This window comes from Panthera tigris, chromosome X (genome assembly GCF_018350195.1).
Source record: "Panthera tigris isolate Pti1 chromosome X, P.tigris_Pti1_mat1.1, whole genome shotgun sequence".
NCBI lineage: Eukaryota > Metazoa > Chordata > Mammalia > Carnivora > Felidae > Panthera > Panthera tigris.
Genome location: NC_056677.1, coordinates 31255536 through 31282487, shown reverse-complemented (window position 1 = coordinate 31282487; position 26952 = coordinate 31255536). Strand labels below are relative to the sequence as shown.

The window sequence follows — 26952 nt, the reverse complement described above, 5'->3', positions numbered from 1 at the left end:
AGAACAGGATGATGTAGAACAGCCTTATCGGCCTAATAAGGCCAACTGGGCAGGGAGCTTGGGATTGCCTTTCAGAATTTCTGCCATTGGTCTAAAATGTCTAGCCCTCTAAACCTGCCTGAGTCAGTCAGGGAATGCAGGCTTGCCTGGTGGAGTGTAACCTTAGACCAAGTGGAGTTTTGACAGATTCTGTAGGAGCTGACAAATGGAAGTAGGTGGCTGACTTCATTCCACATGGTTGGGCAGCAAATCCTACCTTGAAGCCACAGTAGGAGGTTCAGTCCCATGGATTTCTTACTGATCAACCCACTTTTATATTGATTTCTAAATCAGAAAAATCTAACAGGTGAGATGATCATTTGCACAGCAAGATGTACAGACTGCTAACCCCAAATGCTTGGTGGTTTACAAATGAGGAGGGGCATATTGGTCAACTAAAGCAACTCTGACTAAGTGAGGAGAGACTAAGTGACTAGTCAAGGGCCTCCCATCTCTCCTAAATCTGTGGAGCCCTTTGCAGAACAGAGAATCTTGAGGCACTTGTTAGAATTCTACTGACTATAAATGTGAAATGCCCCTTCTTAGTCAATTTTCCTCTGACATAGCTCTTATCCATCAGTATGAATTCATGGTGTATGTCACCTATCACTCTTCTTTTGCAATGACTATCATCTGAATACTTAATGGCCAAGGTGATGCTGTATAGTATTTAAAGTTATGGTTTCAAGTGGGAGCCAAGTGAATGCAAGTAGACAATACTTTTACTTTGAAAGTAAGGGCATGACTGAGTCCTCCAAGATTCACTATGACGATATTCATCTTTAAATAAAATTTAAGCAGTTCAATGATTAATTTAAGCAGTCTGCTAAAATTCTGAAAAACTATTATTAAAAGCATCTTTTCTCTATCAGTTTCTATTTGGTTGGAATACTGAAAGTGTTCAGGCTAAAGGTAAAGGTCAAAGAAATTTAAGTAGTAAAATTACATAAAATGAAGAATATTAAAATAAGATAGTTGAATACATTTAATGAAAGTGTTAAAATAAGAAACGCTTACTAATATTGTTAGTTTTAAGTTGGATGCAAATTTAAAAACAAGAAATTCCAACTAGTTGTACCATATTCTGCCTTCTTTTTAAAAGTTTTTTTTTTGTTTGTTTATTTTTAGAGAGAAAGAGAGAGCAGAGGAGGGGCAGAGAGAGATAGAGGGAGAGAGAGAACCCCAAGCAGGGTCTGGTGCTGTTAGCATGGAGCCCAAAGAGGGGCTTGAACTCAAGAACCCATGAGATCATGACCTGAGCTGAAACCAAGAGGTGGATGCTTAACCAATTGAGCCACCCCGGTGTTTCATATTCTGCCTTTCTTTTAACTTGAGGGAAATAAATGAATTTTGATTTCTACCACCCTCTGTAAGCATACAGCATAAGTATCAATATGACCTATCTAATGTGAAATGCTCAAAAATAGAGCAATAATTATAGAAAACTAATGGCCACATAAACCAGGTTGCAATGGGAAAGAAATACATAAGAGATCTCTAGGGCAGCAGGGATGCTATATTTCTGGACCTGAGTGGTAGATACAAGAGTGTTTGTAAATTAATTTCACACAGTTTTATCTAAGTTGTTTCAAGAAGAGCAAAAACCTTTCCAAACAATTAATCAAAAAAGCAACCTCAAATTGATACTGCTGTGGTAGTTGAAAATTATCACCATGGAAGTATCATGTGCACTAAGTACAAATTTAGAAGTGTTTGGGAGTTTCTTTGCAAATGTGGAAGTGATGCTGGCATTTACAAATTGGGAATGTTAACACAAACATCTCCCTACATTATCTCCAAATTAAGATTATAATCAGCAAAGACAGCAGGAAGTAACCTTTAGTAGTCAATAGAGAAAAACCCAATATGCCATTCCCCAAAGTATGTGAACAAAGCCCTTCTTACTAATAACAGATCAACAATACCAATATACTTGTTTGAAGGAATCTAAAATGCAGAATGGACAAACACAGAAGTCAGGATAGGTTTAAAAACAAATCTAAGGATTTAATACAATCACAAAAGGATAAACATAACTGAGCACCAAAAGGAATATTACAAAAGGCGGGGCTAGCGTCCACAGTCCTGCCACCTTCCTCCACACACAGTTCCTACTGAAAGGACAAGTGCGCTGGCAGAAACTAGGCACCAGTGCCAGGGCCGTTCGGGCCTTGCAGAACTTCTGGTGAAGAAGACCAAATCTGCTTTTGCCTGAAAGCCTCAAATGTCTGAAATGCAATTAGAACACCAAGAGGGATTTACAGAATGTCAAACTTAATAAAATACTGGAAGTACTGAAAAGGGGAAACGGCTGTTCCTACTTCAGCTGGAATCTGCTGTGCCCAGAATCCATCCTCTTCTTGATAAAAACAGAATCCCCCTCCCAAGAGTCAACAGGCCACATAGCCATGCAGGTACACACACTTGCACCTAGGCCTGCCCACGGGACTAAGCTTGGGTCAGTGACACATTGGTAAAGGTGATGGGTGAATGTCCTAGATCATCTCCTTAAAAATTTTTGACCTATAGTCCCCGCATTCTATTCTATTAGCGTAGAGATAACAGCAGCAGACTTTGGAAGCTGTACATTAAAGGTGACAGAGCTAGCCCACAAGTCCCAGACTACCTTCCCACTTCATTCCGTTGTGTGACGTATGCGGGGAAAAACCCACAGACTAATTAGGCATATTATCTTAAAAACAACCTTTATTTATGTCTATATCTATGTACACATATATTTCTCCATACATACACACCTAGAATTGCATATATTTGCGTAACCAAAGGTAATATATGAAAAGATACTACATTTTTAATATAACATGTGACCATGTATGTGGAATTAAAAGGCAGAAAAGCTATTAATGGTATTTTCAACTTTTGCAATGTTTGAATTGTTATAATAAGCTCCGTTTTGTTATTTAAATGCCTGATTTTCTATGTATAAAGCAATTGAATATTATAACTGCAATCAAACATAATCCTGTTAAGGTATTTCCTTGATTAATCAATTCAAATTTACAAATAGGTAAGGGACTGAGTAGCCAGACAGGGTTTGAGTATGGCAAGTTGAAGAGAACCCGACTAATAGGTCACTAGGCAGCAACTAACTGCGTGGGGATCCGACTTCTCAGAGCTCTGCGAAGACCAGCAATCAGGCAGGTGCTCATAAACAGTAAGGGAGAGACAAAGTACAAGACATTGGAATTTCCTCTAAAATGAAAAGTCTCTAAGCAGGGCAGAGAACTATCACTGGCTCCAAAGAGAATGGGGTTAAAGAGAAGGAAAAAGGAGGAAAAGACAGAAACCAAATCATCTGTGGTTAACTTTTCTTTCTGCAACCTGTGTTAAAAGCACTATGATCTGGGGCACCTGGGTGGCTCAGGTGGTTAAGCTTCTGACTTCGGATCAGGTCATGATCTCACAGTTCGTGAGTCCAAGCCCTGCATTGGGCTCTGTGCTGATGGCTCAGAGCCTGGAGCCTATTTCAGATTGTGTGTCTCCCTCTTACTCTCTGCCCCTCCCCCAGTCTCTCTCTCTCTCTCTCTCAAATAATAATAAAAAAAAACATTAAAAATAAAAAAGCACTATGATTTTCATAATCTGAGAAGACATGGTAAATACCATATTGGAAGTTCCTGGGCTTTTGAAGTTTCTGTGCAAATTTTAGGTACTAACATGTTGCTATATGTGAATGATGAACAAAGCACAATTACGAAATTTTTCTGTTGATAGTGTATTATAATACACCAGTACCCTATGTTTTGATTAAATATAAATATGCTACTTTCTAATTGAGACTGTGTTACAATCCTATGCGTTGTCTTAACAGATCTACCATGAAAATAACGTTCTTCATAGAATGAAGGTGCCATTACAAACAGCCTTCCACAGACCTAGGTCAAGGAATAAGGAACAGATGATTATATCAGAACAAAGCACAGCCCCTTATGAATTCGACTCCCCCCGTACTGCCTATTCTATCTATACACACAACATCAAGAAAGGTGGACAAATACACAGTATTATGTACAATCCAGCCCCCCAAAACATGACAGACAATGTTTCAGGGGAGTATTCCAACACTGTCTTCAGTTACGATCTGTTAGCTGGTTATTGACATATTCTTGAGATTTCCTATTGTCTGCATTTCAGCAGCCACAATGCTAAAATTCTGGATGGCTCATTGTTAATGGACAGCAGGTTTGAGCTAAGAACGTCCTAAATAACTGCTCTTCTTAATATATAAGGGGAGTTTTGAATAACTCAGAAGCTGCTTCTAGCTTCTGTAGAGGTCCTTGGCTCACTTTATACACTTATTTTAAGTATTAATTTAAATGCCCGTTTAAGTACATATTTACAGGCTTTTTTTTTTTTAATGTTTTATTTTTGAGAGAAAGAACACAGGTGTGCACCAAACAGGGGAGGGGAAGAGAAAGAAGGGGACAGGATCTGAAGCAGGCTCTGTGATAACAGCAGAGAGTCCCAGGTGGGGTTGGAACTCACAAACCATGAGATCATGACCTAAGCCAAAGTTCGAAGCTTAACTAACTGAGCTTATTTACAATAAGCCTGTAGGGGCTTATTATGGGGCCCTACAGGCTTATTGTAAATATTGAAATATCCCAAAAAGTCACATACAAAGCAGATATCAATATATACTACAGTTACTAAGGTCACATTGCCAACCTGAATGCATTAATGCTCTACGTGTTTGACTCTGGGTCTGATTCATTCCCTGCTAATCTCCTTTATGTGATGCAAGTTCCTGCCCCTTCAAAAACAGTAAGGTGTCTGGCAGAGGCAGACTAAGAGTACTTTTAAAAATACTAGACTCAGAACCAAAGTTTCCAGGTGCATACTACACAAATACCGAATTATGCACTGACTAAAACAATAATTAGAATCACCTTTCATTATTCCTCATTTTCTTTTTATTGTATTGAATGCTTTAAAAAACAACACAATTCCAATTTAAGTGATTGTCAATGTCAATGTGCTATTATTTTAATAAGAGTGAGCCTAACAAGGTTTATTATGCATCAAAAATGTTTTTGAATCCATAACAGGTTGATAAAATGCTACTGTATAGAGAAAAAGATATAATTAAGAGTTCTACATTCTCAGTTTTAACCAAAAGATCTGCACATTTTAAAATATATTTCTCCGCTAGTGAAATGTTCAGTATATTTGTAATTAAGACCATGGGTTTTACCTCTAAATTTAGAATGGAATAACTATCACATATCAATGAAGAAGGTAGAAAATTACAATTTGTCATTTAAACTTTATTAATGCATTAATTTATCTATATATGCAAAGTCCTTATTTTCCTTTTTTTAATGTCAGAAGACATAAAGAATCCAGTACCTTCAAACCAGCAACTTGCAAAAACACAAAAACAAAAACAAAAACAAGACTGTGACTCATTCTTTTTCAGAAACGATCAAGACGTTTGCCACACAGTATCTTACTCCTGATTACGAAAAACCACAAACTCATATGGAGTTAAGTGACCGACTATATCAGGCAGGACCCAGGAGTCCGTGTGCCAGGAAATTCACAGAGCAGGCTTTAGTGGGAACTTCACTGCTAAAGATACTGAAGCTTCTAAACACCAGCCAATCTCAAATGTGTGGGACCACTTCTCCCAAAGTCGTTAGGACTACATTAACTATGTTTTTTGGATACAAAACTGCATTTCGTACAGCAAAAAGGGTGACATTAAAATATCTATCTCTGAAGATCAGTGAATTCTACAATCTAAAAGAGAGGTGCCTATAAATATGTAATGTAAGCACCTGACAATTAGATTTTCTGATTGTAATGTTAAGTGCCTGACATTAGGCTTGATTGCAGAGGCATCCACTTCAAAGACATGCATCTGAAATAAACAAATTGCCAGCTATACAACTAGAAGAGCCAGGGTACCCAGGCCAGAGATCTCTGGTTAACCTAGGTAACTGACCCTCTGAATACTTGCTTTTCCCTTCCCTCACTTTAATTTCTGCTCTTATATTTTAAAATCACTAATAAAGAGTGAACCCCTGAAACCCTAGGTACCCCACTCTCAACCCCAATAAAGGCAGAACACCAGGCTTGCACACTCTTTCTACTGGCGGCCTCACTGTGTGGCCCCGAGTGTGCCTTATACCCTTAAAAACATGTGAGTAATAAACTGTGTTTTTTCAAACTTCCCTGCTGTTTGTTACTGAGGTGCATCTTGCAGTCATGATAAGAATCACCAAGGTCTCAGTCCAGCCACAAGATGTACTCTGAAAGGGGAAGTGTGTGTGGGGACGCAGCACAAATAGCACAGGTGCAGGTGAATGCTCCCAGCATTTCTAGCCAATAGTCACTATTGATAATGTGAGATTGACCCAAAAGAAAATAGTACAGAATCTTTCCATCTCTGGCTATGATAGGCATTAACCCTTTAATTACTAAGTCTTGAGGGGGCCCAGGGTTCAAAAGGAGCGTTGGAGGCAGGCCAGGCACCAGCGTGAGGACCTAGGACAGTGGCTGGTTACCAACCAACAGAGAAATATTTCAAAGATTTTAACCACTGGCAAAGATACGCACCACTGTGTGCCACGTAATCAGCAGCCATGATTTTAGTTCAACCTCATGTACCAAACAATCCTGCACTATTCTTCCTGTATATTTCCAATCAACCTCTCATTCAGAACATAATATGTGGTTCAACTTGCCTCAAAATACCAAAATCTTCCTCTTCAAGTAATGGGTTATATGCCACATGACATACCAAAACGTGAAAAATAATTTTATTCAATTTTCTTAGTAAACCAACCATGTTGTAGCAACAAAATCCTAGGATTTGAAAGTTAAAGGGTGGGGGAGGGGCGCCTGGGTGACTCAGTGGGTTAAGTGTCTAACTCTTGATATGGACTCAGGTCATGATCTCAGAGTTCATGAGATCAAGCCCCTCATCAGGCTCTGCACTGACAGTGCAGAGCCTGTCTGGAATCATCTCTCTCCCTCTCTCTCTGCCCCTCTCCTGCTTGTTCTCCTTCTGTCTCAAAATAAAGAAACATTAAAAAAAAAATTTTTTTTAAAGAAAAGTTAAAGGAAAGCAAAGTTGTGTGATAGAGATAATGGGATTTGATCTCAAATCTAGGTTATTTCCCTCCATAGCTGGGTAAGGGTTGAAAAGAGAAATAGTGCCTCAATTTCCTCTGCTATAAATTGGGAATTTATACTTTACAATGCAGATCACTTAAGCAGATTGGGTTAGATAATGTATTAGCAAATAAAGCAAACCTACTCTAAAAGAAAGATGGGTAAAGATTCTCACAGCAATGCCATTTTCTAGTGTTAATATCATTTCTTTCCAAATATTTAAGTGTTCCCCTCTTAAACCTAATCTCTCTTGATGGCATTTTCCCTCATTCAGTCCTTTTAGGTCTAGTGCTTCATGAACTTTACTGTGCACATTAATCACCTGAGGATATTTTTAAAACACAGATGTTGTTTCCTAGATCCAGAATGAGATCACAAATTCTGCCTTTTACAGGAGCTCAGTGTCTGTCCAGATCAGCAACCTCAGCATCAAATGGGAACCTGTTCGACATCCAAATGTGCATGCCCCACCCAAGACTTACTAAATCAGCCCCGGTCTGCAGATGGGCTCAGAATCTGTCCTAATAAGCCCCCTGGGTGAGTCATATCTAGGGTCAAGAATGCTCTAGAGCAAGGGTTCTCAACTTTGACTTCCCATTAGATTCAAATGGGGAGGTTTCTAAAATTTGCAATGTGCAGGCGGCCCTCCAGACAAACTATATCATAGTCTCTGGGTTGAACTGAGGCTACTATAGTTTTAAAAAACTTCCCAGTGTCCAGTTTCTACTGTCCAGTCATGAGAAGCACTGCTCTAGAAGGAAAAGAAAAAAATCACCACAACATCTATTTGATAACTAAGGAATTTAGATTTCTTTCATTTGGCTTAAATTTTAATTTTTAATAGCTCACGGTAGCTCCCTTATAAAATAAGTGAAGGTTTTCCTTTGCTCTAAAGTTATTCAAATTAAATTTGGGTATTAAAAACCCAGGGAAGATACCATTTTGAGCATAAGAGGTATGTGTTAAATGGGATTTAAAAAAATGCATGGAGTACCTCAGAGTTCTGACGTACCACATTTCCAACCATGAAGCCTCAGTTTGTATTTTCTCTTTAAAAATTTTTTTAAAAAATATTTATTTTTAGAGAGAGAGAAAGAGAGAGAGAGCATGAGCAGGGGAAGGACAGAGAGAGAGAGAGAGAGAGAGAGAGAGAATCCCAAGCAGGCCCCACATTGTCAGCACAGAGTCTGGTGTGACACTTGAACTCATGAAACGTGAGACCATTACCAGAGCCAAAACCAAGAGTCAGACGCTTAAACGATCGAACCACCCAGGTGGCCCTGTGTTTGCTATTTTAACAAAGAGGACTACTAACTCAGGTTAACCTTCTGGTCACCTGAAACATACAGGTGAAATCAACTCTTGATTTTACAAAAGTAAACACCCTATGTTGGGGATTAATCACAGTAAAATAGTAAGATGTTTTTGGCATCCTTAGGATTTCCATGAAATTAATCTCCCAAAGCCATAACCTTCATTCTTTGCAAGGTCTGGGTAAAGTGCCAGTCAAACTTACAAAGCAACACAAAGCATCAAGACTTTATTCTCAATTATAAGCTCCTTCAGGATATAATGTTCCCCTCTCCTCAACTTGCTGTGCAGAAAAAGGGATTACAACATTCTGGCATCTCTTAATCAATTTGTTCTCTGCATGAATTCCCAGATCAGATACATTTTCAAACATAAAAATAAACATCAATACTGAAACATAATATTAACGATGTGGAAATTCCCCAAAGCAATCCTTAACCCTATGATAAATGAACTGCCCCTGTCCATTCTTCCCCTCACTTCAGGGTGGATCCAATCATTCTCTTAATAGAAGAAAATTCCCATCTCTATAGTAGCCACTGGAATCATTCTGGAGATCTAAAATAGTGATTTTAAAACTAATGCCAATTCTAGAACATTTACTCAGTTATTGCAACATGCCAGCACAGGGACTGTTCTAGGCAAGTACCTTACAACTATTTTCACATTAAATTCTCACAATCACCATCTGCTCCAATCATCATATCCTCAGAAATGCTTTATCTGTCTGATACACGGAGGTACCCCTTACTTTCCATCTCATTAAACTTATATAATTTCCTCATTAATCTATGATATAATAGTATTTATCAATTTTTGTTTCTTCCATTACAATAGAAGCTCCATGAGGCCAGGAACTTTGTTTTGACCTCAATTCTAGAAGAAAACCAGGTTTATTATTGCCACTTTGTAGATACTGAATGAATGAATGAATGAGAAAACTAGTCGAGAAACAAGAAGCCTTTTCATGAACAAAAGGGATAATTTTGGAAGCACAAGTTTTTGGTGGTAGGGAATGACTGGCTAACCTCATTACTGTTCAAAAGTCAAGGATGTTGCATTTTTTCACTGGCTCAGAACCAAGCAATGGCTCCTCACTTCATTCAATGTAAAAATTCAAATCCTTAAAATAACCCCAAAGGTCCCATTGGGTCTGGGGCTGCTGTTACCTCTCCAACCCTTTCTCCTAAATTCCTCCCTTGGCTCCTTCTACTTAGGTTGCACAGGCCTCTTTGTAAGCATCCACCTGGATGACCCTGCATCAGCTATCCCCTTGGTCCGAAAGGATATTACCAGATATCTTTTGAACTGCACTCTCTCCTTCCCATCTCTCAGATCCCATCCTCTTAAGGGAAACACTCCTTATCACACTATACTTTACTGAGACCTAGTCACTCCCTCTCTGGTACTCCCCAAGACCTTACCCTGTTCTTGTACTTTTTGCTATAACCTCCAACAATAACCACGTACCAGACTTACCCTTTATTATGTGTACTGTTTCTTGTCTCTTTTCCCCTGCTAGACTCTAAGCTCCACAGGGCAGGTATCATGTTGTGATCTCTGAAGTAACCCCTAGTGCTTAGAATGGTGTCTGGTACATGGTGGACATTCAATAAATACTTGTTGAATGAAAGAATGAATGCCTCAGTCATTATTCACAATGTCAAATTGCTAACAGATAATAATGTTAAAGTTGGGGCACCTGGGTAGCTCAGTTGGTTAAGCGTCTGACTCTTGATTTTGGCTCAGGTCAGGATTTCATGGTTCGTGAATTCGAGCCCCACATCGGATTCCATGCTGACGGCACGGCGCCTGCTTGGGATTCTCTCTCTCTCCCTCTCTCTCTGCCTCCTCTCTGCTCACATGTGTGCACACACATGCACTCTCTCTCTCAAAATAAATAAACTTTAGGGGTGCCTAGGTAGCTCAGTCTGTTAAGCATCTGACTTCAGCTAGGTCATGATCTCACGGTTTGTGAGTTTGAGCACCACATCTGATTCTCTGCTGTCAGCACAGAGCCTACTTCAGATCCTCTGTCCCGTTCTCTCTCTCTACCTCTCCCCTACTTGCTGTTTCTCTCAAGATAAATAAACTTAAAAAAAAAAAATAAATGTTTATCATTTAGCCAAAGAAGATGTAATTATAGACCTATTACAATTTCCAAAACTGTATCTTCTCCTTCATTATTTTATATTGATTTATTGGTTAGGGGCCACGTGCAGACATTTTAGACATTCACTAATTTTACCAATAATAAGTTAAAACTTTCTCTTCAAGGTAGATTGTTTCTTAGGATGCGTTTCACAAATCTTTACCTAGGTAAGGGAATTCCTGTTATTCCATATGGGGTATATTTCTTGATCCATTCCCCAAATCTAAAGAGTATAACTTATTTAAGATCTATAAATGCACTTAATATAATTATAAACTATACTCCTTGGGGCAAAAAAGGCAATAAAGAAACTAGTGTGTCTGTGTGTATCCCTCCTTCTCTCTCTCTCCCCTTCCCCCCCGCCCCGCCATACACCCCTACATTGGTATTTCATATGCAAAAAGTAAAAATAAGAAAAATCAAGGAGAATAAGGTTGAATTAATTAGAACATAAGGAAGATAAGTTAACCTAGAATAGAGTTTGATCTGTAAAGCAGCATCCCTGACTCTCTCAAAAACCATTCTTTTTAAGTTCATTTATTTATTTTGAAAAAGAGAGAAAGCACCAGCATGGGAGGGACAGAGAAGAGAGGGAGAGAGAGAAACCCAAGCAGGCCCTGAGCTGTCAGCACAGAGCCTGATGCAGGGCTCTATCCCACCAACCATGAGATCGTGACCTGAGCTAAAGTTAAGAGTTGGATGCTTAACGAACTGAACCACCCAGGTGCCCCCCTCAAAAGCCATTCTTAATATCATTTAAGCAATTTTATAAACATATACAAAAATTCCTCATAAAACTATATACTTCTAAAACATAATGAATTTTGTTTCAATAAACACATTTCTTTTGTAGGAAAAGAAAATATTTTAATTTCTACAAAGAATATATGGTTTCCTTTTTGAAATTTTATTGATGTGAAATGTACAACTTCAAAAAACCACTTTAGCAGTTGTTTTAATACTGGATTTCAATTTAATACATTGATTTGAAGACTTTTGCAAACACTATCAATTTAAAATATCTGAAAGGGTTACGGGATATCTCTTAACTACCCATATACGATAAGCTTATTTTTTAAAGACTTTACTTTTAAGCAATCTCTAGACCCAACATGGGGCTTGAACTCACAACGCCGAGATCAAGGGTTGCATGCTCTACTGCCTGAACCAGCCAGGTGCCCCATAAGCTTATTTTTAAGTAAAAATCATGTTCTGTTGTTTACTGATAGTAATTATAACACAGGCTTTTTCAGCGAAACTGTAAACATTAACCATGGACACTATTTATGAGTTTTTGACTCATCAATAAATTAATACATCAATAAAAATAACTGAATATCCAAGTTCTTATTGAGTACACTTTAATTACTATCATTACTACATGTCAGACATGAAATCTTCATTAATGGGTATGTGTCTTTGTGTGAGAGAGAGAGAGAGAGAGAGAAAGATGCAAAACAACAGGAGAGAAATCACACCATTCTATTTCTTATTCCTTGTAAAGTCTACATATGACAGTGCATATAAAAAAGTATAACTATAATAAAGATTTCTGTATGATTCTATACAACCTAAGTAGTGTTAAAACAAGGTGACTAAGTACATAATCACTGGAAACAGAAATTTGGTTTATCCATTATCAAGAGACAGAGAAAGAGCATGAGCATTGGAGGGGTAGAGAGAGGGGGAGACACAGAATCTGAAGCAGGCTCCAGGCTCTGAGCTGTCAGCACAGAGCTGATGCAGGGCTCAAACTCACAGACCACGAGATCATTAGCCTGAGCCAAAGTCGGATGCTTAACCCACTGAGCCACCCAGGTGCCACCAATTAACATTTGAGTGACCTTGGACAAGTTATATCACACTATGGCCCTTAGATACCTCTTCTATAAAGCAGAGGTGAAAATCTTAAAAGCATCCACTTCTCAGGGCTGTTGTATGGATTTCATGATATCTAACCTATGATCTAGGACCTGACCTGTGTTAATAGCTGTTGACCTCATGCTTCCTGTATGTGTCCAAGCTTTGATTTGCATAACATCACCTATCCTAGCTCTCTTCTGTCTCAGTTATGGATATCAAAGCATGCAAGACTCGCAATCTGCTCCTGCTGCTCTTTCAGCTTCTCAGTTCTGCCTTGCCAGTATCGATCCAACCAAAAACACCAAAAATATCACCCCCAAAGACAAGGCTGTTTCAACTTCCATACCTAGTATTACACACTTGTAATACTCTTTGACCACATCACCATCCCTCCCATAGATATATACAACCTTCATCCCCAGATTTTTGGGGGAATTTGGGGAAAAGGCAACTAGGGTGTGCAGCCTCTGAACTGAAGGCTCATGAGTGTGGAAGGGACCATTATTAGTGGCAGCAGACACATTAGCATGAGTAATAGTGGATATAGCTCTATATCTATAGAGCTCTATAGCTCTATAGTGGATATAACTTACAGCTCTTAGGCCAGCTGAGCCAATCTGAATGTGACAAAGTCTAAAGAAACAAAATAAGAAGCCATGCAGGTTAGCCCCCAAGGGGAACCACAGTATGAAATGGTCATGCATGAGTAAAAGAAAGCAAAACATGATGGGATGAGTGTTTTATTTTGTACTGAACCCATGCACTCCAATATGGACAAATTAGATGCCACAAAAAAAAAAAAAAAAAAAAAAGGAATCAATTTAGGACGAACACTGGCAAGTCTAATTTGTCCTTTGAGATTTTACTCAGAAACCTGAGTAAATAGCCATCCCCAATTTCCCCAAGTCATTATCAGTTGCTCCTATTGCAATGCCTTTTGTATTCACCTCTTGGCACCAAAGAGTATATAAAAAACACTGTTTAAAGTTCACCTTTACTACACTGACCTCCATCTCAAAGGACCCCTTTCTAATTTATCTTTTCCTACCCAAAAGATGTGGCAGATCACACATAGATTACCCACAATAAATATAATAGATGAAAACAAATCAAAGAGTAATATTTTTTCCCAAGAGAAATTCTGAGGTGAGAGGGAAGCTCTCACCTTTCCTGGTGGAAGACCGCTTTTATCTCAATGAGATTCAAGATGGAAAGTCTACAGAAAGGCAAAGCCAGCTTTGGAGAGTTGACAGAAGACCTGATGTTATGCACTATGGGAAACTAGATGAAGAGTTAACAATGAATGCATCAGTAAAAGGTTTGCTAATATTAAGGTTCCACAGAGTTCTCATGATTCTTGTTCATCTGGGTGCACAGGAAAGCCTTTTGGAGCCCAATTATGATTTTCAAAGTTTCTAAATTACTTCTAAAAGCTCTACTTTATCCCACACTTGCTGAGGGTTGGGATGGAGCTTAGGGGTAATGAAGGTAAGCAGGGTGGGGAAATCCAGGTAAGAGCAAACAAGTCTCAAGGCTGAAAGGAAGCACACAATAACGACAAGAAAAGAAAGAAAAAAAAAAAGATAATCAATTATAGCACTTCCTCCTTGTAGAGACTGTCTTCAGGTCTCCTTACCATCCTGTTAGTTGACCAGACGTCAACACACTGACACAGTGAAGTCTGTTCCAGCCCCTGTTAGAACCAATTATTCCCCTGTCCCAGAAACAATCTTGTCCACCCAGTATTTAGTGAAACTATTTCTCTCCTCACCCTGGTAATGAGGTCTGAGTCTTCATTAGCTTTAAGACATTCGTGGATAAATTATTCATGATTTTTATTGGTGAGTTCAAAGCTAGACCTTCCATAGCGCTCTGGGCAAAGTGTAAATTTGTGGACTGAAGTAAAGTTAAACTTTTATGAACAAGGTCAGCAATGTACAAAAAGACAGAATGTCTCCCAGGACAGAGGCACAGAGTTCAGTGCTTGACAGGAGCCTAAAGCAAAACCATTAAAATTTTGTTTTTAAATGTCAACACAAGACAGGCTGTTAGCATCAAAAGAGAAAAATGGGAGTCTGCATAGTGTAACTTAGATGATTTTACCCATCAACATATGCAAGAGACAAAGAAGCTGGATGTCTGCAGAACTCCATGAACTGTGTCCTGGCTACGGCCACACTTTTCACTGGATGCAACATTTCCAGTACCATTTCTCTCCCTTCTAATTCCTAACACAGAAGTCAGTCTTTGACTATGAATACACCAAAGAGTAATAACCCCACTACTAGTTAATAAATTATCACACTGAGCACATACACCAACACTAATCTTCAGCGTACAATTCCCTCCAATGCTACTTCTCATTATAAACATTTTTAACAAACTTGATTGCTCTACCCATTGGTGTCTTACAATTTGGAAAATCAAATCTGCTCAGGGTGTAATTTAAAAGTAGAATTTCCGGTCCCACACGGTAAGAAATCTAGAATCATGTTTTCACCAAGGTGTATTTGAATTTCCCTGAGTCTGTTAAAGCTACATGTAACAAAATCATATTGTTTGGAACCTCATTATGCTGATGTTTCTCATTTTCATTTAATACTTATTTAACATTTCCTTTGTGCCAGTTCCTGTCCAATTAACTCAATAGTTATTAACTCAGGGCATTTCTTACTATTACAGATGGGATTCTGTAGATAGGTTCTGCTATTGTCTCCATTTTACAGATGAGAAAACAGAGAGGCTCAAAAGATTAAATGAGTTCACCACAGTTAACAGAGCAAGGATTCAAACCCACGTAACCTAGCTTCAGTATATGCTAGTTACCACTATCAAGCTGTTTCTCATGGGAACCATGCTGCATTTAGAACTTTTAAAAAGACCTTTAGGCCCAAAGTCATTATTTTAGATGTCTCTCCATTTAACATTTTACAAGGGTGTAAAACATAAACTCATTATTCTTCACTGTCAGATACAAAAGAATCTCTTACCAGTTATCTCTGTTATCACAGAAAAGAATATCGGTGAAAAATGACACAGGTTTAGATGATTTAAAGCTGAGGTGGCAGGTGAGCTGAGCATTTATTCCACTGGAAGACCCTGTGATGACACAGCCTTTTGGAAACGTTACAGAAAGAGGTTGAGCCTCATCACCATCAAGAAGGCTCACTGTGGGAATCTGGACATCTAAAGTGGAATCTCTGTTTAAAATTAAAAAAAAAAAAAATAGCTCAAAATCCAAGCAAGTCACTGGATGTAAATGTGTCTCCCTCTGTTTATTGAACCATCCGAACAATTAAACAAGTATTTAAAATAATATACCCAATTATTAAAGATATTTTGCATCATCTCTTACGTTCTGGTCCCAATATAAGTAAGATGGATAATATATTAAATTGACCACATAAGATGATCCAAAGTTCCTTTTGTCCTCTAAGAACTAAAATAGAGGATTAAGACACCTGATTAAATACAATGTGCTTTTATCGATAGCCATGATATAAACAGTATTGCCCTTAAATATATCCTTATAGAAATTTACCAAAAATTACCACTTTGACAGCTAATGCTTTAATGAATATGGACTAAATATAATATTAAAAGATGCATAAACACATATAATGTTTAATGTGGATACTATTAAGCACTTGTATACATATACTATGAATATTTTCTCATCATTACTAAAAATTCCACTTAACGTTCTTCACACATTTCATTATATACCTATAATTCATTTAAACAATCTAAAATGTTTATGATTTCTAATAACACAGTATGTAGTATACACTTTTAAATATAATACTTGAGCAACGCCTGGGTGGCTCAGTTAGTTAAGCATCCGATTCTTGTTTTTGGCTAAGGTCATGATCTCGCGGTTCTAGAGAAAGAGCCTCGCATTGGGCTCTGCACTGACAGCACAGAACCTGCTTGGGATTCTCTCTCTCCCTTTCTCTCTGTCCCTCCCCTGCTCTCTATCTCTCTCAAAATAAATAAAATTTAACAATAAATAAATACTGGATAACTTTTAGTGCTCAATAAATATTTAACCATATTACTCAAAATTTTATTGTATATGTAGGCTCCTATAGCAAATAAGAAGTATTACTAAATGGGAATCATATTTCCCTAATATGTTAATTAGAATGAAGATTATTCAGCTAATTAACTTTAAAAAGTAAAGAAAGATCCCAACTTAAATTACTCAAGCTGATCGGGTTCACTAGGTAAAAAATTAAAAATGTAATTTACAAATCAGGTTTAAATCCAATTCTGTTGTTAATTAGCTACATGTCACTGGATAAGTCATTAATGCTGTTGATTTGACCGTTCATACAATGAGGAGACTGGGTTATATCATCTCTATAGTCCCTGTTACATGTTCATTTCATTATATCATATTTTTCAAGATTCAACTTTTGACTTGAGATCATTTTTAAATTTGTTTTTAATATTCATTTATTTTTGAGAGAGAAAGACAGAGACAGAGTGCAACTGAGGGAGGAATAGAGAAAGAGGGAGACACAGAATCTGAAGCTGGCTCAAGGCCCTGAGCTGTCAGTGCAAAGTTTGAGCTCGAGCCCCACATCATCAGTCTCTGTGCTGACAGCTCAGAGCCTTGAGCCAGCTTTGGATTCTGTCTCCCTCTCTGTCTTTGCCCCTTCCCTGCTCACATACACACTCTCTCTCTCAAAAATAAATAAACATTAAAAATAATTTTAATAAAAAGAGACTGAACTAGAGAAGCGCTGAGGTACATACAAGACCTAGACGTTTATGAAAATAATGCTTATAGGCAATTCACAATGGTGCACAATTCCTCACAATTTATATAATTTTAACATGTCAACTAGCTAATCTTTATTTCTTTATAGATAGGTGTATATTTCTAAGTAAAAGTTTGTTTGGCTTTCTTTTTTTGTTGTTTTATTTGAAGGATACCAACATACATAGTCTTGCTTGACTTAAAAAAAAATTATCTCAATATTTTTTTCCTAAGATTCCTAACATAGTTGTCTCATTAGCTGAAGTTCATCCACTTCACAGCTATAGCTATATTCATGTACACATATATCACAAATTATTATCCTTTTACCTGTCACAGGACATTAGTGCAGTTCCCAGATTTTGCTATTCTGAATAATACTACTACGAACAAAGTCAAACATATAGTACACAAGTGCAAGAGGTTTTCTTGCATACACTATCAAGTGCATTTGCTGGGCTGTGAAATATGCAGATTAAACACTTTGCAGATTATTATCCAGTGTGGTCCTAACTCATTGACATTGTAACTGGGACCTGACTTCTTAATGTTTACCTACCTTTAACAGGCAAAATGCTTATCTTATTGTAGTCTCTAATTTTCATTTCCAAATTTACAAAAAGGCCAATTACATGTTTTCAGATGTTCATTATCTACTTAGGAATCTTCTTCTGTGAAGTACTTATCAAAGTTTTTTGGCAACATTTCTGTTGAGTGATTTGATTTTTTTTAAATTTTTTTTTAATGTTTATTTTCGTGAGAGAGAGACAGAGACAGAGCACAAGCAGGGGAGGTGCAGAGAGAGAGGGAGACACAGCAGCCTGGAATCCAAAGCAGGCTCCAGGCTCTGAGCTGTCAGCACAGAGCCCGATGTGGGCCTCGAACTCACAAACTGTGAGATCATGACCTGAGCTGAAGTCAGAAGCTTAACCAACTGAGCCACCCAGGCATCCCTGGTGATTTGATATTGTTCTAATTTTTATCATTTACTTTTTTATTAGCATGAATTTAAGTCTTGCAAGAAATCCTTCTCTACCTACAAATGTTAAAATTGTTTGCCAAAATATTTTCTTTAATTTTTCCTTAAATGTGAAATTTAAGACTTTACTCCATTTGTAATGGATCTTTTTGTATTATGTAAGACAGGAATCCAATTTGAAATATTCCACATAAATAATCAATTGTTCCAGTACCATTTACTGAATAGTAACTTATTTTCTTCCAAGATCTATAATACTATTTATGTCAAATAATCAGTATCTATTCATGTATGGGCTTTCTCCAAGTTTCTTTTTTCTATGCCTTTGGTCATTTTACCTATCACTACACAACTATCATATTGGTTTAGTCTTGATATTTTATAAGGCAAGTCCTTATTCTTCTTCTGGAGTGGTTTGGCTATTCTAGACCCTTGATTCTTCCATGTAAAATTTAGAATTTTCCTTGTTAATCTCCATGAAAAATTTTATTTAAATTTTTATTGCAGTCGTAGGAAATATGTAAAGTGATTTGTGAAGAAATGTCTTTTTTACAATACTGAATACTCCAAGTCATGAATATGGTGTAAATCTTCATTTACTTATGAGTTCTTTGACTTAAGTTTTATAATTTTCTCTATATAGTTCCATATAGTTCTTCCACATCTTTTGTTTGATTTATTCCTATTATTGTTAATTTTTAATGTTTTTATAAACAGTAATTTTAAAGTTCCACATCGTAAATGTTGTATGCTGAAATGCCATGTATTTTATTATTGGACTTATATTTGTCTATTTTGATAAATGACCTTCATAGCTTTATCTAATCTACAGATAGTGACAGTGCTTATGTACCTACTCTTACATATTTTATTTCACTTAACTCCCTGGATGAATTAGGTTTTTCAGAAAAATGTGTTAGGGAGGCAGTGATTACAGCCATCCTTGTCTTTTCATTTTTACTCAAAGGGAATTGACTTATGTTCCAGTATCCAACATAATACCACTTCTAGATTCATGATAGAAAATTTCAACAATTTAAAGAATATCTCTTTTATTCCTGATTAAGAATTTTATCATGAATGGTATTGTAATTTTATCAAATGCTTTTTTCTTCTGCATCTATGGAAATAATCATATCATTATTCTCTTTAATTCGTAAATGTGATAGATGAAATAAAAAGGTATTTTAGATTTTTTAACATTAGGCAAATCTTACAATACTGGGATATACCCACACTGGTCATGATTTTTTAATATATTTATATAAGTAATAAATAATATATATAATTTAATTCATTAAGGATTATTGCACCTATAGTCATAAGAGAGATTGGCCTATAATTTATCTTTCTCAAACTGTCATCCTTTGATTTTATAATAAAAATTTCTGACTTCATAAAACAAATTAGACCACACTATTTTTCTATTCTATACAAGAATTTCTATAAGGTTTGAGATACCAGTTTCTTGCAAGTTGAGTAAAACTAGCCTGTAAAAAAAATCAGAAGATGGCATTTTCCTTCTAAAATGTTAAGTATTGGGGCGCCTGGGTGGCTCAGTCGGCTGGGCAGCCGACTTCGGCTCAGGTCATGATCTCATGGTTGGTGAGTTTGAGCCCCGCATCGGGCTCTGTGCTGACAGCTCAGAGCTTGGAGCCTGCTTCAGATTCTGTGTCTTCCCTTCTCTCTACCCCTCCCCTGTTCATGCTCAGTTTCTCTCTATCTCTCAATAATGAATAAACATTAAAAAAAAATTTTTTTAAATGTTAAGTATTAACTCAAAGACTTTCTGTTTATTCTCAGTATGGTTTTAGTAAATTATATTATTTCTACAAATTTCCCATTTAAGTTTTCAAATGTATTGGAATAAATTTCTTCATAGTATTTTAATGTTCTCATTTTTCTCCAATGCCTATATGATTATATCCCATTATTTTTAAAGTTTATATATTTTGAGACAGAGAGAGAGCACATACCTGTGCATGCAAGTGGGGAAGGGGCAGAGAGAAAGAGGGAGAGAGAGAATCCCAAGCAGGCTCCACATTATCAGTGCAGAGTCCAAGGCAGGGCTCGAACCAATGAACTGTGAGATCATGACCTGAGCTGAAATCAAGAGTCAGACGCTTAACCTACTGAGCCATCAGGCACCCCATATGCATCATTATTCTTAATATTATGTAGTTGTACCTTCTCTCTTTTTGTTCCTCATCAATGTCACTGCAATGTCACTGCATTTCATTTTATCTACATTCTACATTCCTTGGATTTAATCTATTATTCTTATTCTTAAGTTAGTGAATAGTTGAAACTTCTAATCATTTTTTATATACTATCAGCATTTAAGACTACACATTTCGATTCTGGGAGGAAGATGTCAGTATAGGAGGATGCTGGGCTCACCGCGTCCTGCTGATCACTTAGATCCACCCACAACTCCCTAAATAACCCAGAAAACCACCAGAAGACTAACAGAACGTAGTCTCCTGAGCCAAGCGCAGACGAGAAGCCCACGGAAGAGGGTAGGAAGGGCGGACAGGCGGTGCACGCTCCACGGACTGGCTGGAGGGAGCCGGGGCGGGCCAAGCAGAGCCCTCGAGTTGGGCTTGCAAAAGCGGAGGGGCCGGACAGAGTGTGTTCTGACAGCAAGCGGGACTTAAAATCTGGAAGGTTATAAGCTAACAACTCTGCTCAGAGAGCAGAAAGGCTGGGGGACAACGGGAGGGAGAGTTGCTGAGCCCCGGACAACAGAGCTCAGCTTGGCAGGGAACAAAGGTGCTCGCCAGCGCCATCTCCCTCGCCAATCCCCCAGCCAAAATCTCAAAGGGAACCGGTTCCTGCCAGGGAACTTGCTTGCACCACGCAAACACCCAAAGCTGTGCTCCTGCAGATCCATCCCTCTGGCGGGTTTGACTCACTCCCGGTGCCACAGGGCCCCTCCCAAAGCGGATCACCGAAGGATAAGTGAGCTGAGCCTGCCCCCTCTGCCCCCCACCCCCACCCCTGTGCACCTTGCCAATCCACCCCTGCTAACACGCTAGAACCCCAGCACCACAAGCCTGGCAGTGTGCAAGTAGCCCAGACAGGCCACGCCACCCCACAGTGAATCCTGCCTATAAGAGAGGGGAAGAGAAGGAACACACCAGTCTGACTGTGGCCCCAGCGGTGGGCTGGGGGCAGACATCAGGTCTGACTCCAGCCCCGCCCAGCAACTCCAGTTATACACCACAGCACAGGGGAAGTGCCCTGCAGTTCTGCACCACTCCAGGGACAATCCAAAATGACGAAACAGAAGAATTCCCCTCAGAAAAACGTCCAGAAAATAACAACAGCTAAGGAACTGATCAAAAAGGATTTAAACAATATAAGAGAAAGTGAATTTAGAGTAATAGTGATAAAATTAATCGCTGGGCTTGAAAACAGTATACAGGACAGCAGAGAATCTATTGCTACAGAGATCAAGGGACTAAGGAACAGCCAAGAGGAGCTAAAAAATGCTATCAGTGAGCTGCAAAATAAAATGGAGACAACCACAGCTTGGAATGAAGAGGCAGAGAATAGGTGAACTGGAAGACAAAATTATGGAAAAAGAGGAAGCTGAGAAAAAGAGAGATAAAAGAATCCAGGAGTATGAGGGGAAATTAGAGAACTAAGTGATGCATTAAAGATAAATAATCTACGCATAACTGGTAATCCAGAGGAGGAAGAAAGAGGGAAAGGTGCTGAAGGGGTACTTGAAGAAATCATAGCTGAGAACTTCCCTGATCTGGGAAAGGAAAATGGCATTGAAATCCAAGAGGCACAGAGAACTCCCTTCAGACGTAACTTGAATCGATCTTCTGCAAAACATATCATAGTGAAACTGGCAAAATACACGGATAAAGAGAGAATTCTGAAAGCAGCTAGGGATAAATGTGCTCTAACATATAAAGGGAGACCGATAAGACTCGTGACTGATCTCTCCACTGAAACTTAGCAGGCCAGAAAGGAATGGCAGGAAATCATCAACGTGATGAACAGTAAAAAAATACAGCTGAGAATCCTTTATCCAGCAAATCTGTCATTGAGAACAGTAGGAGAGGTAAGGGTCTTCCCAAACAAACAAACTCTGAAGGAATTCATCACCACTAAACCAGCCCTACAAGAGATCCTAAGGGGGATCCTGTGAGACAAAGTACCAGAGACATCGCTACAAGCATGAAACCTACAGACATCATGACTCTAAACTCCTATCTTTCTATAATAACACTGAATGTAAATGGACTAAATGCGCCAACCAAAAGACACAGGGTATCAGAATGGATAAAAAACCAAGACCAATCTATTTGCTGTCTACAAGAGACTCATTTTAGACCTGAGGACACCTTCAGATTGAAAGTGAGGGGATGGAGAACTATTTATCATGCCACTGGAAGTCAAAAGAGAGCTGGAGTAGCCATACTTATATCAGACAAACTAGACTTTCAATTAAAGGCTGTAACAAGAGATGAAGAAGGGCATTATATAATAATCACAGGGTCTATCCATCAGGAAGAGCTAACAATTATAAATGTCTATGCGCCAAATATGGGAGCCCCCAAATCTATAAAACAATTACTCACAAACATAAGCAACCTTATTGATAAGAATGTGGTAATTGCAGGGGACTTTAACACCCCACTTGCAGAAATGGATAGATCATCTAGACACACGGTAAATAAACAAGGGCCCTGAATGATACATTGGATCAGATGGACTTGACAGATATATTTAGAACTCTGCACCACAAAGCAACAGAATATGCTTTCTTCTCGAGTGCACATGGAACATTCTCCAAGATAGATCACATTCTGGGTCACAAAACAGCCCTTCGTAAGTATACAATTGAGATCATACCATGCATACTTTCAGACCACAATGCTATGAAGCTTGAAATCAACCACAAGAAAAAGTCTGGAAAACCTCCAAAAACATGGAGGTTAAAGAACACCCTGCTAAAGAATGAATGGGTCAACCAGGCAATTAGAGAAGAAATTAAAAAATATATGGAAACAAACGAAAATGAAAATACAACAATCCAAATGCTTTGGGATGCAGCGAAGGCAGTCCTGAGAGGAAAATACATTGCAATCCAGGCCTATCTCAAGAAACAAGAAAAATCCCAAATGCAAAATCTAACAGAACACCTAAAGAAAAGAGAAGCAGAACAGCAAAGACAGCCTAAATCCAGCAGAAGAAGAGAAATAATAAAGATCAGAGCAGAAATAAACAATATAGAATCTAAAAAAACTGTAGAGCAGATCAATGAAACCAAGAGTTGGTTTTTTGAAAACATAAACAAATTGATAAACCTGTAGCCAGGCTTCTCAAAAAGAAAAGGAAGATGACCCAAACAGGTAAAATCATGAATGAAAATGGAATTATTACAACCAATCCCTCAGAGATACAAGCAATTATCAGGGAATACTATGAAAAATTATATGCCAATAAATTGGACAACCTGGAAGAAATGGACAAATTCCTAAACACCCACACCCTTCCAAAACTCAATCAGGAGGAAATAGAAAGCTTGAACAGACCCATAACCAGCGACGAAATGGAATCAGTCATTAAAAATCTCCCAACAAATAAGATTCCAGGACCAGATGGCTTCCCAGGGAAGTTCTACCAGACGTTTAAAGCAGAGATAATACCTATCCTTCTCAAGCTATTCCAAAACATAGAAAGGGAAGGAAAACTCCCAGATTCATTCTATGAGGCCAGTATTACCTTGATTCCTAAACCAGACAGAGACCCAGCAAACAAAGAGAACTACAGGCCAATATCCCTGATGAATATGGATGCAAAAATTCTCAGTAAGATACTAGCAAATCGAATTCAACAGCATATAAAAAGAATTATTCACCATGATCAAGCCAGATTCATTCCTGGGATGCAGGGCTGGTTCAACATTCGCAAATCAATCAATGTGATACATCACATAAATAAAAGAAAAGATAAGAACCATATGATCCTCTCAAATGATGCAGAAAAGCATTTGACAAAATTCAGCATCCTTTCTTAATAAAAACCTCGAGAAAGTCGGGATAGAAGGAACATACTTAAACAACATCAAAGCCATTTATGAAAAGCCCACAGCTAACATCATCCGCAACGGGGAAAAACTGAGAGCTTTGTCCCTGAGATCAGGAACACGACAAGGATGTCCACTCTCACCGCTGTTGTTTAACATAGTGTTGGAAGTGCTAGCATCAACAATCAGACAACAAAAGGAAATCAAAGGCATCAAAATTGGCAAAGATGAAGTCAAGCTTTCACTTTTTGCAGATGACATGATTTTATACATGGAAAATCCGATAGACTCCACCAAAAGTCTGCTAGAACTGATACATGAATTTAGCAAAGTTGCAGGATACAAAATCAATGTACAGAAATCAGTTGCATTATTATACACTAACAATGAAGCAACAGAAAAACAAACAAAGTAACTGATCCCATTCACAATTGCACCAAGAAGCATAAAATACCTAGGGATAAATCTAACCAAAGATGTAAAAGATCTGTATGCTGAAAACTATAGAAAGCTTACGAAGGTAATTGAAGAAGATATAAAGAAATGGAAAAACATTCTGTGCTCATGAGTTGGAAGAATAAATATTGTCAAAATGTCAATACTACCCAAAGCTATCTACACATTTAATGCAATCCCAATCAAAATTGCACCAGCATTCTTCTTGAAACTAGAACAAGCAATCCTAAAATTCATATGGAACCACAAAAGGCCCCGAATAGCCAAAGTAATTTTGAAGAAGAAGAGCAAAGCAGGAGGCATCACAATCCCAGACTTTAGCCTCTACTACAAAGCTGTCATCATCAAGACAGCATGGTATTGGCACAAAAACAGACACATAGACCGATGGAATAGAATAGAAACCCCAGAAATAGACCCACAAACGTATGGCCAACTCATCTGACAAAGCAGGAAAGAACATCCAATGGAAAAAAGACAGTCTCTTTAACAAATGGTGCTGGGAGAACTGGACAGCAACATGCAGAAGGTTGAAACTAGACCACTTTCTCACACCATTCACAAAAATAAACTCAAAATGGATAAAGGACCTGAATGTGAGACAGGAAACCATCAAAACCCTAGAGGAGAAAGCAGGAAAAGACCTCTCTGACATCAGCCGTAGCAATCTCTTACTCGACACATCCCCAAAGGCAAGGGAATTAAAAGCAAAAATGAACTACTGGGACCTTATGAAGATAAAAAGCTTCTGCACACCAAAGGAAACAACCAACAAAATGAAAAGGCAACCAATGGAATGGGAAAAGATATTTGCAAATGACATATCGGACAAAGGTCCAGTATCCAAAAGCTATAAAGAGCTCACCAACATCCACACCCAAAAAACAAATAATCCAGTGAAGAAATGGGCAGAAAACATGAATAGACACTTCTCTAAAGAAGACATCCGGATGGCCCACAGGCACATGAAAAGATGCTCAACATTGCTCCTCATCAGGGAAATACAAATCAAAACCACACTCAGATACCACCTCACACCAGTCAGAGTGGCCAAAATGAACAAATCAGAAGACGGTAGATGCTGGAGAGGATGTGGAGAAACGGGAACCCTCTTGCACTGTTGGTGGGAGTGCAAACTGGTGCAGCCACTCTGGAAAACAGTGTGGAGGTTCCTCCAAAAATTAAAAATAAATCTACTCTATGACCCAGCAGTAGCACTGCTAGGAATTTACCCAAGGGATACAGGAGTACTGATGCATAGGGGCACTTGTACCCCAATGTTGATAGCAGCACTCTCAACAATAGCCAAATTATGGAAAGAGCCTAAATGTCCATCAACTGATGAATGAATAAAGAAATTGTGGTTTACATACACAATGGAGTACTACGTGGCAATGAGAAAGAATGAAATATGGCCCTTTGTAGCAACGTGGATGGAACTGGAGAGTGTGATGATAAGTGAAATAAGCCATACAGAAATAGTACCATATGTGTTCACTCTTATGTGGATCCTGAGAAACTTAAAAGGAACCCATGGGGAGGGGAAGGAAAAAAAAAAAGAGGTTAGAGTGGGAGAGAGCCAAAGCATAAGAGACTCTTAAAAACTGAGAACAACCTGAGGGCTCATGAGGGGTGGGAGGGCAGGGAGGGTGGGGGATGGGTATTGAGGAGGGCACCTTTTGGGATGAGCATTCGGTGTTGTATGGAAACCAATTTGACAATAAATTTCATATATTAAAAAAAAAAAGACTACACTCTTCCACCTAAGTACCAATTTTGGTGCATTTCATAAGTTTGTTTATTGCTTAACCTCTGGAATTTAACATAAGAGATGCAGTTAACTCAACAAAGATGTAGGCCTAACTCTTTTTCTAAAGAAAGCAACAGAAGTGACAAGAGGTGTTTCAAGTTTAGTCTTTAATACTCAAATACTGTTTATATCAATGAACGTTGTTTTCATGTTTTGATACATAGTATTTTAATTATTATTTGCAGAATTCAATAGGGTATCTTCTTGAGTCTCTATAGAAGTTTTTTTCAATAGTTCCAAATATGTGGCAGATCCTGTTCATATTTTTTAATGATTTTAAAATTATAATTATTACCAGAAAACAGTCTATATGATACCAACTCTTCAAAATGTGCTAAATTTGAACTACAGAATGATACACTATCAGTTTTTGTAAATATCTCCTGTA

At 38.1% G+C, this 26952-nt stretch overlaps 1 protein-coding gene across 1 annotated transcript in view; it reads right to left on the bottom strand.

Annotated features, from left to right (window-relative positions):
- The window catches only part of CFAP47 (cilia and flagella associated protein 47), a 543896-nt gene that overhangs the window by 372188 nt on the left and 144756 nt on the right, over positions 1–26952 (bottom strand). Inside the window, exon 26 of the mRNA XM_042974584.1 lies at positions 15496–15705. Within this exon, the coding sequence (XP_042830518.1) occupies positions 15496–15705 (210 nt within the window). The remainder of the gene's footprint in view (positions 1–15495; positions 15706–26952) is intronic.